The 17,026-nt window shown below is 39.7% G+C and overlaps 1 protein-coding gene across 1 annotated transcript in view; it reads left to right on the top strand.

The window, feature by feature from the left end:
- ZNF385D (zinc finger protein 385D) overlaps positions 1–17,026 on the top strand; it is a 538,924-nt gene that overhangs the window by 131,601 nt on the left and 390,297 nt on the right. The window contains exon 3 of the mRNA XM_029070585.2: positions 13,668–13,760. Within this exon, the coding sequence (XP_028926418.1) occupies positions 13,668–13,760 (93 nt within the window). The remainder of the gene's footprint in view (positions 1–13,667; positions 13,761–17,026) is intronic.

The raw sequence follows: 17,026 nt of genomic DNA, 5'->3' as shown, positions 1-17,026 counted from the left end.
AAGTACTTAATGCAGTATTCTACACACAATAAGTGCTCAAAAAATACAACTGATAATGTGGCACAGTGCCATCAGATTTTCTGCTGAGCCTATCCACTTCACCAAGCTCCATGGGTGATTCTTCCATTAGAACCTTTTTCTGCAGTTGGCATGTGTTGGACGCCTGTCTCCTAACTTGACTTCTTTACCCCCTCCATCATGGTGAGGTGGGGTTTGGACTTAGGGGGAGATGCAATGTGTGGTTCATAATAGGTGCTCAGCAAATGCTGACTACTTACTCTTCAATAAAATCCTCGCTGTGATTTTGTTAATTTATTCGGCTTCCTTTTTCCTCATGAGGTTTCTGATCTTTGCCAGTGAATTAGGAGAACCATTTTATTGGAGCTGCTCGTGGACCACCAGCCTAATTATATTTCTTGTAGTTTTCTTAGCTACCCAGTTCGAAAAGAAAATTTGGGCAGTTTCCTGTAGACTCTAATTATGTATAGGCAGAAAATGTGTATTTTACTCTCCAAAGCACTTAATATAGTGTTCTGCCCACACTAAGCCCACAGTAAATAGCGCTGATTGATTACTGCCTGTGGGTTTTGAGGGTATCTGATCTGTCAGTACATAATGATAAGGCCAACGATAGATACTCGAGGGTGATTTGGATTGGAAACTGGATTATTTTACAAGATATATACCTGAAATAATTGATGGGTAATGATTCATTCAGTTGTATTTATTGAGCACTTACTGTGTGCAAAGCACTGTATTAAGCGCTTGGGAGAGTACAGTATAATAACAACCATATTCCTGTCCACAATGAGCTCACAGTTTGGAGGGGGAGACATCAATATAAATAGATAAATAAATTAGAGATATATACAGATATATACATATGTGCTGTGGGGATGGGAGGGAGGATGAATGGAGGAGCAGGTAAGAGCGGCACTGAAGGGAATGGGAGAAGAGAAGAGGAAGGCTTAATCAGGGAAGGCTTCTTGGAGGCAGATGTGCCTTCAATAAGGTTTTGAAGTGGGGGAGATCAATTATCTTTCTGAAATGAGGAGGAATGATGTTCCAGGCCAGAGGTAGGATGAGGTCAAGAGATCAGTGGCGAGATAGACAAGATTGAGGTACAGTGAGAAGGTTAGCAATAGAGGAATGAAAAGTGTGGGCTTGGTTGTAGAAGGATAGTAATGAGGTGAGCTAGGAAGGGGCAAAATGATGAAGTTCTTTAAAGCCAGTGGTGAGGAGGTTTTGTTTGATGCAGAGGTGGATGAGCAACCACTTGAGTTTCTTGAGGAATGGGGAAACATGGTCTCAACATTTTGAAGGAAAATGTTTCAGGCAGCAGCATGGAGTATGGACTGAAGTGGGAAGAGATAGGAGGCCAGGAGGTCAGTAAGGAGGTTGATATAAGGTGGGCTAGGATAAGTGCTTACATTAATATTGTAGCAGTTTGGACGGAGAGGAAGGGGTGGATTTTGGTGATGATGTGAAGGTAGAACTGACAGGATTTAGTGATAGCTTCAATATGTGGAGCTATAAGAGAGAGGAGTCAAGGATACTGCCAAGGTTAACGGCTTGTGAGACGGGAAGGATGGTGGTGCCATCAACAGTGATGGGAAAGTGAGCAGATGATAGGGTTTGGGTGGGAAGATAAGTTCAATTTTAGCCATATTAAATATGAATGAGATAACTTAATATTAGAGGTCAAATCATATGTCCTTTTAGTTGTGTTTTTTCCCCCAATAATGAGGTGTGAAAACTATCTGCCTCCTTTCTTCATGTGTCAGATTTTGGGACAATGAATAGATAATGCCTGTAACTTGATTTGAACTTCTCAAAAGATTGTAAGTGAAACACAGTATTTTTATTAGCACTACATTTATTTTAGAAAAGCTAACTTTAAATAGAAAAATTGGTTTCATTCTTAAATGTAAGGCACTGAGGTTTTCTGTAGGTTTTTCCATAAGGTGATATTTAGGGTTGTCTGCCTGTTCTGGTGGATGTGGACTAAACTGATATCAGAAAGCAGAAGCAGGTCTATGGCAAAACTAAAGTTATAATGGAATGTGTGAGAGCCTATTTATCTATTATCAATATGTACCTAGAATTAGTAATTCAGAGTTGTATAGTGAACAGATAACATTAAACTCTAAAAACTCTTTAAGGCTTTATTGTTTGAATTCTGTATTGGTCAAGGGAATAATTCTCCCCTATCTTTCTCAATAAATTATTTGTCAGTGCTAAGCCTCAGGAGTACTACTAAATATCACAGCTACTATTACACTTATCTTGGCAATATTAATTATATATACTGTATCTTCACTGTGTGCACTTTTTACTCATGTAAATTAGAAAACATAAGTTTTATGAATGTGTTCATGGGCAATGTTATTGGGGTGCTGATGAAATTAAAATTACCTTTCTCTCTGTTGAGAAAGGGTTTCAGAAAATACACAAGGTACTTCTTGTGTTTTGGGTACATGTATGTGAGAGTCCCATTTACTATAGTTGTGTATTTTGAGTGTTGGAAAGCATTTACTTACCTTAACCTTAAAATTTCTCAAGAACTTGAGAGAGACAACTCAAGACAAAGAAAAGATGCATACTTCTTTTCTTTGTCCTTTTCAGTGTGTCACTGGCATTTTTTAGCATCAGCCCCGTTTATTTAATACCCACTTGTTTGCAAGAATACTGTACTGAGAACTTGTATATTTTTCTTGACAGTCTTTGCCAGTTTGCACCTCAATTTTTTAAACCTCTGTGTATACAGGTGTATATTATAACCATAAGTTATTAATTCTTTTCTGACATTGTACCTTAAAATAGCATGTATCCTCCTTCTAAGAAATGAGATGTTTCAGAAAAATAGCTGACTTTTCCCAGAATCTTTGCTTGCTGTAAAATAAAACCAGAATCAGTGGCCCTCAATAAGGTTTGGTCATTCCCCTTCTCTCCATCCTCCTTAGCTGAACCAATAAGACTATCTTATCAGTGCAAAGAAAGAAGGTGAAATGGGCAATAACCCAGCTGCCTAACGATGATGCTTGTTTTCTAACATCTGAGCTTCTCATGAGAAAGTTTGCTGCAATTTTAATGCTGAAGGCTCTTGGTAGAAAATGTATATATCATATTAAATGAATAGCGTGTATATTCTCCTCTTCCCCACCCCCAGCCGTCTCATGAGTTTCTCTTGCTTCAGAATTTTAGGTGCTTTAAAATAACCATCTGTCTGTGCTTTCTTACTAAAAACCTCTAGTTTATTGTGGATTTTTTTGCTTACATATGCTTGTTTTATAAGCAACAAAGATACAGTGGAATTCACTTGTGAATTACTGCAGTTATGAGTGAAAGTAAATCAAGTCCTGAAAAATAATTTATTATCCTGCTGGGAACGATTTGAAGGTGATTCATTGCTGAAACCTGTGGAAACCTATGTATCATGTCTTGAGCTGGTTGTGGTAGTGATGAAACTCTTTAGATAATTAAATGGAAAAATATTCAACACACTATTTCCATTATTTCCCTCTTTTATGGACCTTTAATCCTCAAAAAAATGCCCCATTCTTTATAAAAAATTGGGAAACCTGGTTCATTGGAATAACTGTCTCTTGAAAGAAAATTAGGTAACATTTCCCATGCTTAGGATTCAAATAGAACAGAGATAAATTTCCCAAGCACAGTAGATCATTCAGAGAGGACCACAAAAAGCTGTGTGTGCCAGAGGGGTGATGGTTAATGTGAGTTTCTTGGACCTTTGCATAAAGGTTAATCTCTCGTGACTGAAACCAAATAAGGGCACTTGCCAGATAAGTGTAATCTTGGCTTCCCAGGCACTGATGTGGCTTCAGTTTAGAACTTCAGGGGAAAGTGGGAGGACCAAAGTGGGCCTAGGCAAGACGTCTGTTTCTGGGGCAGACTGGATCAGCCTGGATCTTGGGGTACTCTGGAAGCTCTCAGATTTGTTTTGTGGGAGGTTCAGAGAAGGGAGGCCCCAGGAAAAATCAACCACCATTGATTCCACCAGGGTCGTGCAGAGAATCTTCAAGAACTGCCACTCCCTTCTCATCTTGTTCTTTATGCTATCTTTATGAATTCTTTGCCAGCACCATGCCTTCCATTGCCTTTTGCTGTGCTTTATCACAGTATAATAGTCTATCCGTACAGCTGAGTATCGTATCACATTATCTTTCTTATAATTTAACAAGCCATAATCCAAATTTTTTGTTTTAATTTGGTGAAAAAATCATTTTCTTATTTGAGACCATGCCTGGTCTGATGTATTTTAATGGAACTAATTTTCCATGCTAAGTTCAGAGCTCTTGAAAATCATGTTTTATTGGAAATGCCATCTCAACAGCAGTTATTGCTCAGAGCATTGTAAGGAGAAATGAAAGATTAATTTGTAGTTCTCTTTGAAGAAATAATGAATTCATTGCTTTTCTTTCCCTATCAATAATTCAAATGGACCATCTTCTGACATGCAATAACAAACTACCTGTTAATTCCAGTAGGGCTTGATCTCGAACACAAATATTAATTTTAATCTTCTTAGAGTTTAAGCCGATAAACTATAGCTCTTAAAACCACAAATTGAGCCATAGTCATTAGAACAAGCCCATCCATAATACCAGAATTTGCTTAGACAGCAAGTTCTTGGGACACTGTGGACCTATACTATAAGTGCAATTCCATTACTTAATTTGTGCAAGGGCAATGAAAGGAGCAGTGATCAAAACAAAATGTAGGGTTTCCAAATGTGAGGTATAAAACAGAAACTCTGGTCAGTGAGGGACAAAAATACGGAAGCCTTTTTGTGATGAAGACCATTTTTCAAGCTTCCCTTTAAATGCATTTTCTTTTGTTTTACCTTGTGTATAGTTGGACAAGTTGATATTTCTCAAACACTTAAAACCTGTACTTAAGGTATATCTGTCTACTTTCTCCCCTGTGCACTAAATAATCCTAAAAAGTTTAATCTATTTTCATAGGTTTTGTTTTCCATTCCTTAATTATTCTGCAGTTTTCCCTTTGAACTCTGTTGGCTTCCAGGAGTTGAGATATTAACCTCCTACTAGGTAGCCACAATTTACCTTAGCTCCTTCAGGCTCACCCATTGCATTTTTCCACTTGGAAAATATCAAATTCCAAAGGGAGGGCTATTAGAATGGATAGCTATCTTTTTCCAGATAACCGCCTCCCAACCAGCTCTGCCATGGCTGCTTTAGGTTATAAATCTTGTGCTCCTGCAGCGTGAGAGTATGTCATTGACTCCACAGTTTTTCCCCATTAGGCCTCTGTGGCTGTTTTTTTTGCATGAATAAAATCCGTTAGCGCTTTATGGCACATTAAAATGTCACATAGAAAAGATATTTTCAGAGATATTCACTGAGAAATAATTTCCATAAAGGAATCTTGCTGGTTTGACTGTCCGGGTCTACCATTCAAAAAAGACAAAAACAAAACAAACAAGTCTATAAAGCTTTGAAGTGTCCTTTTTTTTTAAGAACATCTGTATCAGAAATTGTTATCGGTAGTATCTGTGTTGTCTTTTCAGAGATTGCCATCAAGTGAGGTGATTTTTACCTTCTGTAGGACAATAATCTTTAAAATGAGGAGGAGAAGAGAGAGATGAAGTTGTTGGAGGAAGTGGGGGTGAGAAGGAATATCCTGAAATGCACAAAAAGTAGAATGAAAACCTTTTGTTTATAGCAAAGGAATGGAGATTCTAGGTGGATGGGCAGAGTTGGTATGATGGTGTTTTCTACATAAAAAGTTTTTTCCATTGAAGAAGATGCAGGGAGGGAAATAGAGGAAAATGATAGCCCCGGTCTCCATACCATTTCTGTTTCAAGAAGCCACTCTGGTCTGACCACTGTCCACCAGAAAGTAGGGCTGGCTTGTGGGTAGGAGCTAAAGGCAGCAACAGTGAAGACAATTTGTGCTCTGGACCCCAACCTGCACCAACCGCCAATTACAAAGACCACCTCGATCCAGGCTGGTGTTTCTATCAAAAGACAGTGCTGCACTAGAACTAGGGAAGGCCTCAGAGCACCCTCATGGGTCACTGTGGCCTTGGTGTGGGCTGGGTTTTATGCGTCAGTTACCATTCTTCTCTGGTTTCAGTCCATAAAGGCTTCCTTCAAAATGAGCAAAGGAGAACTATGACAGAAGGTTGGCAGTTTAAATGTGGGATGGAGTGAGTCTTCCATTGAGTGCATTGGGTGGGACTAAAGAGCCAGTAAAAGTCAGGGAGAGAGTGAAAATGAGGGAGAGGCATCAAGAGAGGGAAGCATCTAGAATCAGATGGGACAAAAAGGGGTCATGAGAGATTGGTGGGAGAAGGATTAAAAATTAGGGGAGAAGAGAGGCGACAGATTGGGGGATGCAAGAGCATCTAAGCATAGACAGCACAATCTATGATTGAAGGGGTTGAAGTTGATTCTCTGCTGTAGCGAATTCACCAGAGACATGGCTTTGCCCAGTCTTCCCTACCCCCTGGAGCTGACTTCCTGGACCCTCTTTCATGCCCCTGGCTCACTCCTATCTTTCTGGGATGCCCTCACCTCTCTCGGATAAATTTATCTTCGTTATAACTTTTTTTTTTTGGCTCCAGTATGGTAGAACTCCCTGCCGTTGCTTATTCTGTCCAGTCCCTTCCCCTCTGCTTTGGGCCCCCGCTCTCCTAACCATAAAGCTGGAGGGCTAGGGCAGGATAGGGGAAGAGCAGACAGCAGCAGAGATGGAAAGGAGGGGGATGTTTGGAGGATCCTCTTGATCCTTTTCTGCTCTTGTTTCCTCCACTAGCATTGCCTGCTCTCTCCCTATCCCTGTCCCAGTCAGCTTCCACTCTTCAGCTTTAATAATAATAAGAACAATAAAAGTAAAATAATAATTGTGGTATTTTGTTTAGCACTTACTGTGTGTCAGGCTTTGTACTAAGCATTGGGGTAGATATAAGCAAATCTGTTTGGACACAGTCCCTGTGCCGTGCGAGGCTCATGGTCTCAATCTCCGTTTTACAGGTAAGGTAACTGAGGCACAGAGAAGCAAGGAGACTTGCCCAAGGCCAGACAGAACACAAGTGGCAGAGCAGGGATTAGAACCCATGACTTTCTGACTCCCAGCTCCGTGCTCCGGCCAATATGCCATGCTGCTTTATAGCTGCAGGGGTTAGAGAGAGGAAGCAGGAATGATTGGCAGCAAGGTCTGCAGCAGTAAAAACGGGGCCCTTCACAGTGGAGCTCTGAGCAGAAACTGGCAATTAGAGGACGGCACCGGGAGTAGAGATGGCATGGGGAGATGTAGAAGAAGGCAGGTTCATTCATTCATTCAGTCGTATTTATTGAGCACTTAGCATCTGCAGAGCACTGTACTAAGCGCTTGGAAAGTAGTTGGCAAGAGATAGAGACAATCCCCACCCAACAATGGGCTCACACTCTAGAAGAGGGAGACAGACAACAAAACAAAGCCAAACAAGTAGACAGGCGTCAATACAATCAATATAAATAGATAGAATTATAGATATATGCACATCATTAATAAAATAGATGGAATAATAAATATGGACATATATACAAAAGTGCTGTGGGGTGGGGAGGCTCAGAGTGAGGGCAGGGAGATCTGGAAGGACCATAGAATGCTGGGACTAGTTTTCCTAGCAAGAAGAGTTAAGTACATAAGAGTTAAGTACATTATTTCTGATAATAAATGTGTCTCTGAAAGATAACTTTAGGAAGCCAGTCAGCAGGCGAAGAAGAAACAGCAGAGCCTATTGGAAATAGGGCAGGCTTGAGTCAGGGGAACCTGGATTCTAATCCCGGTTCCTCCACTTAGCTGCTGTATAACCTTGGACAAGTCATTTAATTTCTCTGTGCATCAGTTGTCTCCCTAAGATTATGAGACCCTCATAGGATAGGGACTGTGTCCTAACTGCTTCTTATGAATCTTCTCTAGGGCTTCATACAGAGCATGGCACATGGTAAGTGATTAACAAATACTGCAGTTATTGTTCTTATTATCAGGAAATTTGGTAAGAGCAGGACAGCTATGGGAAAGGTTGGAGACAGAGGCTGGGAAATGCTCCAATGATAATGCAGAACCACTGCATTATGCACTATGAGAAATTTAGGTACTGATCAGTTTGACTGTCTATGCTGTCCTTAGACCGTTTTATTCCATTTCCTATTCCCATCTGTTGAAAGAGTGTTTTTTAAAATGTAAGAGTTTCTTCAGGCCTTTCATCTGATAAAATGAATGTCTCAGTGGTCCAGTACAGCCTCAGATCTAAAATTTGAAAATAGTTATGTGGTTCATGTTTCTGGTAGAGTTTTGTGTTGTGGTTTATTTTAACTGCAGCTTGAAAGTTGCATATTAATTTTTGGCATTCTTTAACAGAAATACAATTGCTTTTATGCTATGATTCAAGCATTTCAGTATGTCTTGCAGCATCTTAATATGTTTGCTTACAGAGACAAATGTGCACATAAAACACTAAAGGGATATGGATGTTATTTCTTTCCGTGATTCCTTTGAACAAAGGATTACTTACATTTTAGAAAGTATTCTAGTGTGCTGTGTAGGAAATATTATATTTTCAATTAAAAAGTATATGCTCATAAAAGCCATGGAAAATGAAATACTTTGCAGTAGTATTCCGATCCAACTGCTCACATTCTGCTGCTCTGGGTATTTAGTATGAAGACTTGTTGACCCAACAAATGGCACATGAGCATTCCACCCGATGGTGTGGTCCCTTTAGATGCACTGTATCACTCGACAGTTTGCTGTGCCTTCATCCGCCTCATGCATTGAATAGACCATGGCACTTAGTTCTTTTGAAACCAGTGGGGTCTTTGGTACTTACATAATCCACGGTCAGTATGTGATGTAACACAGTGTGATGCTGGTGAAGTGAAAAAATTGTAAAATAGTGGGGCCCATTAATATATTTGTATGCCCACAACTTAGTGGCAAGAGAGAGCCTTTTCTGCTTCCATACAAATACAACACTGCTTTAAGGAGGTGTGAACTTCCACCTAGGGATTTGGGGAGCAACAATCAGGATACTACAAAGGAAACTGAAGCTTCACCTACCCCCCATCACTCACCCTTTCAGCTCTGGCTGCCATAGAGATGCCAATAGACAGAAGGTACAGTGTGGCCTAGGGGGAAGATCATGAGTCTAGGGAGCAGAAAACCTAGGTTCTAATCTTGTTTCTATCACTGGTCTGTTGTGTGACGTTGGATAAGAGTCTTACCTTCTCTGGGTCTGTTTCTTCATCCATAAAATGGGAACTGAGGCAGACAGAAGTGAAATGACTTGCCCAATGTCACACAGAAGACAAGAAGACAAGTGGTGGAGCCAAGATTAGAACTCAGGTCTTTGGTCCCCAAGCCCATGCTCTTTCCACTAGGCCACACTGAAGGCTTGACCAATGCAGCATATTGTGTAAGGTGTACTTCTTTCTGTATAACCTGTCTCTCCTATATCATTATTGAACACAACCTAAAGAGGAGGTTAGGTCCTGTCTAATGCATTTCTATTTTTAAGTCCTGGCTTGGCTATTAGCCCACTGTGTGACCTTGGGTAAATCACTAGACTTCTCTGACTCTCGATCAATCATGTTCATTGAGCACTTACTGTGTGCATGTCACTGTACCAAGTGCCTGGGAAAGCTACAGTATAACTGAGTTGACAGACATATTCCTCACTCACAAAGACCTCATAGATGCCATTTATTAATCTATACAATGAGCATTAAATATCTGTTCACCCTACTCTTTGAACTGTGAGCTCTATGTGGGACAAGGCTTTTTGCCTGACCTGATTACTTTGCATCTAACCCAGACTTTAGAAATCATTTAAAATATACCACTATTGATAATGCATAGTGATGACATTGCAATATAACCAATTGGCAACTTATTCCATTATTTTCCTGTTTTGAATACTTAAATGCTTAACAAGAATTTAATCTTTGGTGTTTTGAGGTTATAAAATTGATGCTTTAATCAATCAGTGGCATTTATTCAGTGCTTACTGTACTAAGTGCTTGAGAGAGTACCATACAAAGAATTAGCAGACATGCTCCATGTCCATAATAGGTTTTCAGCCTATAGGGGAAGACAGACATTAATATGAGTAAATAGTAATTTGTAATATATAAAGATTTATATATAAGTGCTGTCCCAAGGTCACAGATCCAAGGGCATAGATGATGCAGAAAGGAGAGCAAGTAAGGGAAAAGAGGGTTTAATCGGGGAAGGCCTCTTGGAAGAGATGTAACTTTAGTAATGCTGTGAAGGTCAGAATAGTGGTAGAGTGGTGTACATGGAATGAGAAGGAGTTCCAGGCTAGGGGAGGACGTGGGAAAGGGGTTGATGGTGAGATAGGCGGGATTGGGATAAAATGAGTAAAGTGGCACTGCAGGAGTGGAATGTGCAGCCTGGGCTACAGTAGAACAGGGATATAGGTAGAAGGTGATTGAATGTCCTAAAGCCAATGATAAAGAGTTTCTGTTTGATGCGGAGGTGGATGGGCAATGACTGGACGTTCTTGAGGAGTGGGGAGACATGGGCAGAACATTTTTGTTGAAAAATGATAGACGCGGGAGAGTGATGTATGGACTGGAGTGGGGAGAGACAGAAAGCCGGATGGCCAGCTAGGAGGCAGATGCAGCAGTCAAGGGGGATATGATAAGTGCTCTGCACATAGTAAGCGCTCAATAAATACTGTTGAATAAATCTTTACATCAATGTGGTAGCAGTACGGATGGAGACCGAAAGGGTGGATTTTAGCAGTGTTGGAAAGGTAGAACTGACAGGATTTGGTGACAAACTGAATATGCAGGTGGAATGAGACAGATGAGTCAAGGACAATGCTTCATTATATAAATGCCCTTCATTTGTGATTTACAAATCACAAAGCACATCAGGCATCTTAAAACATTTTTTCCCAACTACCCTTAGAGAAAATGACAGTACCTTGCTATTTTTGGACGGCAAGCTTGTATTTTGATTAAAAATGAAATCGAGCTCCTAAGAGAATTGAAAACATTTTAAAGATCATGAAAATTTAGGTGAAATAAGATTCCTCATATAGGCAAGCCCAACTGAAAGACTTTGGTGCAGCAGTCCAAGTTTTGCTTTGCTTTCTCTTTCCAAACACATCGAGATACATCGAGTTTTTCTTCCTGCACTGTTAAATTTAGTATTGGAATAATGATAATGAAAGTATTTGCTAAGTGCTTACTATGTGTCAAACATTATTCTATGCGCTGGGGTAGCTGCAAGATAGGTTGGCCACAATTCCAGTCTCACATGGGGCTCACAGTCTAAGCCCCCATTTTACAGATGAGATATTGAGGGACAGAGAAATTCAGTGACCTGCTCAAGGTCACACGGACGAGTGGCAGAGTTGGAATTAGAACCGAGGTCCTGCTAACACCCAGGCCCATTATCTATCCACTACTGCTTTCCTAATGCTTAGATCCTTAGACACTTATACTCCTAAGATCTGCTTCTCTCAGTAAATTCTTATTTACCAGAATCCAACAATTTGAAATGATCCTACTTTTGCCATATTGGTATGAATCTGAATTATTTTCCTGTGGTTCATTTTTCTTCCAAAACATAAATGCACTACAAAAGTATTTCCTTAATATCCAAAATGAAAGCTAGTGTGAAACAGCAGAGGACTTAGTATGTTTCATTTTAAATTCAAGTAAATTGGGAATAGATTCACAAAAACTCCATTACAGTTCTGAGGTTTGCACATTATGTGTTTGACTAGGACAGAAAAAGGCAAAGTAAGTAAAATTAGTTTTGTCATCATCTATTTGGTGCCTTTTATCATCCCGTTGGAAAGACTAAACTGAGTTTTTAGTCTTTTCCTTATTATTACTAGAGGGACTAAAAAAAGCTCAACCTAGTTTTTATACTTACTAAATATTGTGGATATTTCTAAATGCAGTGCCATCTCCTCCATTTGAGGAAAGTACTGCCTAGACGTGTTAAGCCCCTTGTAAAATGTACCAGAAACAAGCAACTAGCTATCATCAGGGACATCAGAGTTTTAATTTACTAAAAGGAATTTGTTTTGAGTGAGGTAAGGATTTTTCTAAAGTGCATTTCGCCAGGAAGTATTTTATCCACAATGTCTAGTTTTTTTTCTTTACATAAGCAGAGTAATTTCAAATTAATTCTGTTCAAAGCCAAAATTATATAAAATAGGATCTGTTTTTGAAGGACTCCCTTTCCAATCCCAAACCGTTAAGGAAGCGTAGTGTCAATGGCTCCTATTCTGATTGATAAGTTCAAATTATTATACTGATTTTAAAAAGTCTCTAAATTCTCTAAATTCAGATTAAAATAGAAGTAACAGCAGTAGAAATAAATCATTACTGCATTTGAGGAGATATCTATAATTTCCTTGATTGATTCATTCATTCATTCAATAATATTTATTGAGCGCTTACTGTGTGCAGAGCACTGTGTTAAGCTTTTGGAATGTAAAATTAGGCAACAGATAGAGACAATCCCTGCCCCAAAACAGGCTCACAGTCCAAATGGGGGAGACAGACAGCAAAGCAAAACAAAACAAAATAGCATCATCAAGCTAACTAGAAACATAGAGATATACACATCATTAACAAAATAAATAGGGTGATAAAAAATACATACAAATAAGCACAGTGCTCGGGGGAGGGGAAGGGGGAAGAGCAGAGGGCGGGAGGAGGGAATGGGAAGGGGAGGAGGAGCAGAGGGAAAGGGGGGCCTCCTGGAGGAGGTGAGCTCTCAGTAGGGCTTTGAAGAGGGGAAGATAGTTTGAAAGATGTGAGGAGGGAGGGCATTCCAGGACAGCGGTAGGACGTGGGCCAGGGGTCGATGGTGGGACAAGCACAAACGGGGGACTGTGAGGAGGTGAGCGGCAGAGGAACGGAATGTATGGGGTGGGCAATAAAAAGAGAGAAGGGAGGTGAGGTAGGAGGGGGCAAGATGATGGAGAGCTTTGAAGCCAAAGCTCTTGGCTCTTCACTATGCCAAGCAGAGGTAAACTGCTACCAGCCTCCCAATGTTTCATATGTAGCCAAACACTTTTGCCTAACTTTTACTTTTCCCCTGGGAGGTGAGTCTTCATTCCTCTTATGGCAGGCAGGAAGATGAAAGAGGTCCTGGCCAGGGACTAGCCCTTTATAGAGTTAAATTGTCTTTATTTGGGGGCATGGAGGTTGGTACCCAACCTTCCCATTAGGACAAGGGCTCTGTTATTCCAGAGCCCCCACAGCTGTTCTAATTTATTCAGTCCCTGATATCCATTACTCTGTTGAGCTGAGCATTAAAGAAATATAAGTGGAACTTCAATTCTAAAGTGCATATTATAAAGATATTGACACCGATACCCAAATATCCTAGTTCAGATTTTGAATTAGACCAAAATGTCCAAACTTGAAAAAAGGCATCAACCACCTCCTCATTCTGTTTTATGTTTTCATCCATTAAAGTGTACTCTCGAGTCTGCTTATGTCTCCAATTACAGCATCACCAAAATCATAAAGCTGCTCCTCTGCTAAAACCTGTGGAAACAGATGTTTTGCATATCCTTCACTGTACATACCACTTCCCTCTCTTCCCCTGGCACTCACACACACATCTGTTCTTTGTATTTGAAGATGATGCTGTTGATGGTGAGAGCCTATCCATGCCTGCAGCTGTGGCTGAAAAGACCAATGCAAGGCCAGCCATTCATTCTGCATTGTGTACAGGTAAAGATCATCCTTCCTTCCATTAATATGCTGGCTCTTGCAGGCTTGTCAGAATCTTCTTACCTGCCTCTTGCTAGGTCCATTCTTCTGCTCGTGGAGGGCCATTTTTCTCTTGACACATACCCATCTGATTTGATGGATGTTTCCTGCCAATGGACCATTGCTGTACTAATTTAACTATTATGCTTCACTGTGTTTATAATTAAATGGGAGTTCTACCCTCCCAGCATTCACGTAATCATATAGGAAATGTTTGAGTACTCTGCTTACAATCATTTTCGTCCAATTTGCCCAGCAGACCTGCATTGCAGGGAGAACTGCATCACCACTGGTGTTCGGTACTCAACCTCGTGGTTGCTAACTCTTCTTTCCATTTGGTGTCTAAAATTCCTAGGTGATATTGATCAAATTATTTGAGAAGCTGGATTTCTCTTCCCTGGTACCGGTCCAATCTCTCACTTTTACCACCTTGATGCTGCATTATTTTGCCAAACTCTATTAAATGTCATTGATTCAGCTTTCTTCTTTATCTCTATCTTTGCTTTGTTGGTTAGCGAGCTGCCTAGGTAGAGTTGGTAATAGCATTTATGCGCTGTATTGCTGCAGATTTAAATTTCATTTTGTACATGGAGCAATCCAAACGAATAATGAATGTTAATGAAACACCAGTGAAATATCAACTCTAAAGTACAGATGCCCCTAGACGTTACCCTAATCATCTAAGGATCTCAATGTGTGTGTGCCTGTTTATCATAGTTTGATTTTGACATAAAATGTAACTGAAATTTAAGCAAATCCAAAAGTCCATTTTATTGGGAAGAAACATAAATCACAATGATGATGAGGTGATGAGATGTATAGTAAGCACACCTTGGTCCATATTATTTCCGGAGGCTTAGGACAGGATTGTCAGAACCCCTCTTCCCTGAGCCAAGAGTGAAAGATATGAAAGCTGAAGTAACAGTCTGTTTTTAATTGTTATTGCCTCTGATTTGGTCGGTCTTGTATAGAATTCTCTATCTCTCCAGATGCCAGTAGCCTCATTGTTTAAATATGAACTTTCTGTACTTTGCATCACTGCTACTCTATATATTTTTGTCATTTTGGCACATTTTAATTTTCTCTATCCCATTGTCAAACATACATGTTTTTTCCTTGTTATTAATTTCTTCAGGTTTTGTAATGCCAAATCATTTTCCCTGTTGATTTTCTGTTTCTTCATGTGGACTTTAGTGTGAAGTTCTTAGTCCCTTTCAAGATGGTGGTGAATTATAACTAAACAAGTAATATGAAACAAATTGCTTATTTATCTCCTTGGTTCATCCTTGAGTAGATTTTTTTTTTCCTTCCTTAATTTAGAAGCCGGGTTTCAGTTGTCCATAAGTTCATGGATAACCTGTAAAAAGGAGCTAAAGTTGGTTCATAAAGAGTGTAAAAATATGTGAAAGCAGCCAAGGGGCTTCATTCTGACCCTTCCCCAGTGTTTTGGTTGGCTGTGGTGGCAGCAGGCATAACTCAATGAATTTACCCATGCTTGGCAACCCCGATCCTGACTCTGGAAAATATATTTTCTTCGTAACTGCATTCAGGCAAACTGCTAAATGTGGCTGGAATGCTTATGATCCAAGATCCATTTTTAAAAAGCTTAAATATTATTTCAAACAAGGTTTAATACACAGAGATTCTGTGTTCTTTGCTCACTAATCAGTGTGTTGTGCTGCACCACGAAATCTCAGAAATTTTGAATGAGAAAGTTAATGGCTTGTTCTGTTTCTCTAGATAACAATACATTGCAGAATTTCATTCCTTTTGGAAAGGCTATTTGTAATGAAAGTCTATAAGGTAGTTTTTCTCTGCTGACAGAGAAGTATAATTCACTAACATCTAAGGTTTACTTTTAGCAAGTTTTCCAAGTTTTCCTTCCAGTTCATCTCTCCCACCTAATATTCATTTACATTTTATTAGCTCTGCAGTGATTTGGAAACATTTTGTAATACTTTTGTAAAACGGATGTGCTACATGTTTTGGGAATGGAAACTATGCATGCAAGCATCATATTGCAAGTGACATTTACATTTCCTAAGTACCTCTTTCCATATTAAGGTTAAGACTTCTCATATTTGGTGTAAAACTCAGAAGAGATCATTTCCTGGGTTAACAAGCCTCTAACACAGTAATATCCTAACACTGTTGGCTGTTAGATATTTGAGAGATTGCAAGGGGGAGAAATAAAGTTCCTTGGCCTTACTCTCCTTATGGCATTCTCTTCTGTTTTCCTCCCAAATTTCCTCTCTGACCTTCAGCAGTTCTGTGGCATTGGATTTGTAATGGGGTGTGACTGCTCCAAGGAGCACTGGTATCAGCCGATTTCTGGGAAAACTAGGTGTCTGCTTTCGCTATTGAAATCAGCCAAGAAAGGAAACATATTCCAAGTGGCTCTGTTTTACTGAATTTTAAGCTCTAAACAAGAGAAGATTGATTTTGGTTTTTTTGGGGCGAGGGGAATGGGAGGGAAGGGATTTTTTTTTCAATATGACTTTGCAGATAACTGAATTTATCATAGTTTTTTTTATATGGTTGTCTTCTTCACCAGCATTTATTGCGCATCTGCAGTGTGCAGACCATTACAATAGGCCTTTGGGGACATAAAACAAAGAAAAATGATTCAGGGCCATTTCTTGAGATCCTTCATATTAAGGAGGGAGGGAAGTGAAAGCCAAATGCCAGATATTCAGAAATGAACAGCTCCTTGAACCGAAGCTTCAGTACAATTGAAGAAGCAAAAGTGAAAACAAAAGCTCAAAGTGATGCAGACATTAAACATGGCAGCTCAACTAGGGACACAACCTTTTTATGTGCACAGTGTGGCCAGATTCTGGACTCCATATTGACCTGTCACTCACACTGTGCACTCATCAGTGTATACCACAATCAGTGGTGCTTTCAAGTATGAAGGAAAGTATATATTCAATAATCAAAAGAGTGTGAGCATCAGTGTAGATAACAAAAGTGAACAAATAATTAAAATTATACCCAAGATCACTAAGTTGCTAGGTGCCATGATCAGGAAGATGCCTCTTGAAGGTGGTGATTTATTATAAGAGACTTGAAGTTGGGCAGGGACATAGGTTCGATGATTTAATGGGGAGCAGAGGGGCAAGGTCCATGCTAAGAGAAAGGCATGAAGAGTGAATCAGAAATGGAAGAATCCTGAGAGTTACAAATAGAAAGTTATGTATGGAATAGCAAAAAGTGTATTATGGGAT

Source organism: Ornithorhynchus anatinus, chromosome 8 (assembly GCF_004115215.2).
Source record: "Ornithorhynchus anatinus isolate Pmale09 chromosome 8, mOrnAna1.pri.v4, whole genome shotgun sequence".
In the NCBI taxonomy this organism is placed as follows: domain Eukaryota; kingdom Metazoa; phylum Chordata; class Mammalia; order Monotremata; family Ornithorhynchidae; genus Ornithorhynchus; species Ornithorhynchus anatinus.
This window is presented reverse-complemented; position numbering and strand designations above follow the sequence as displayed.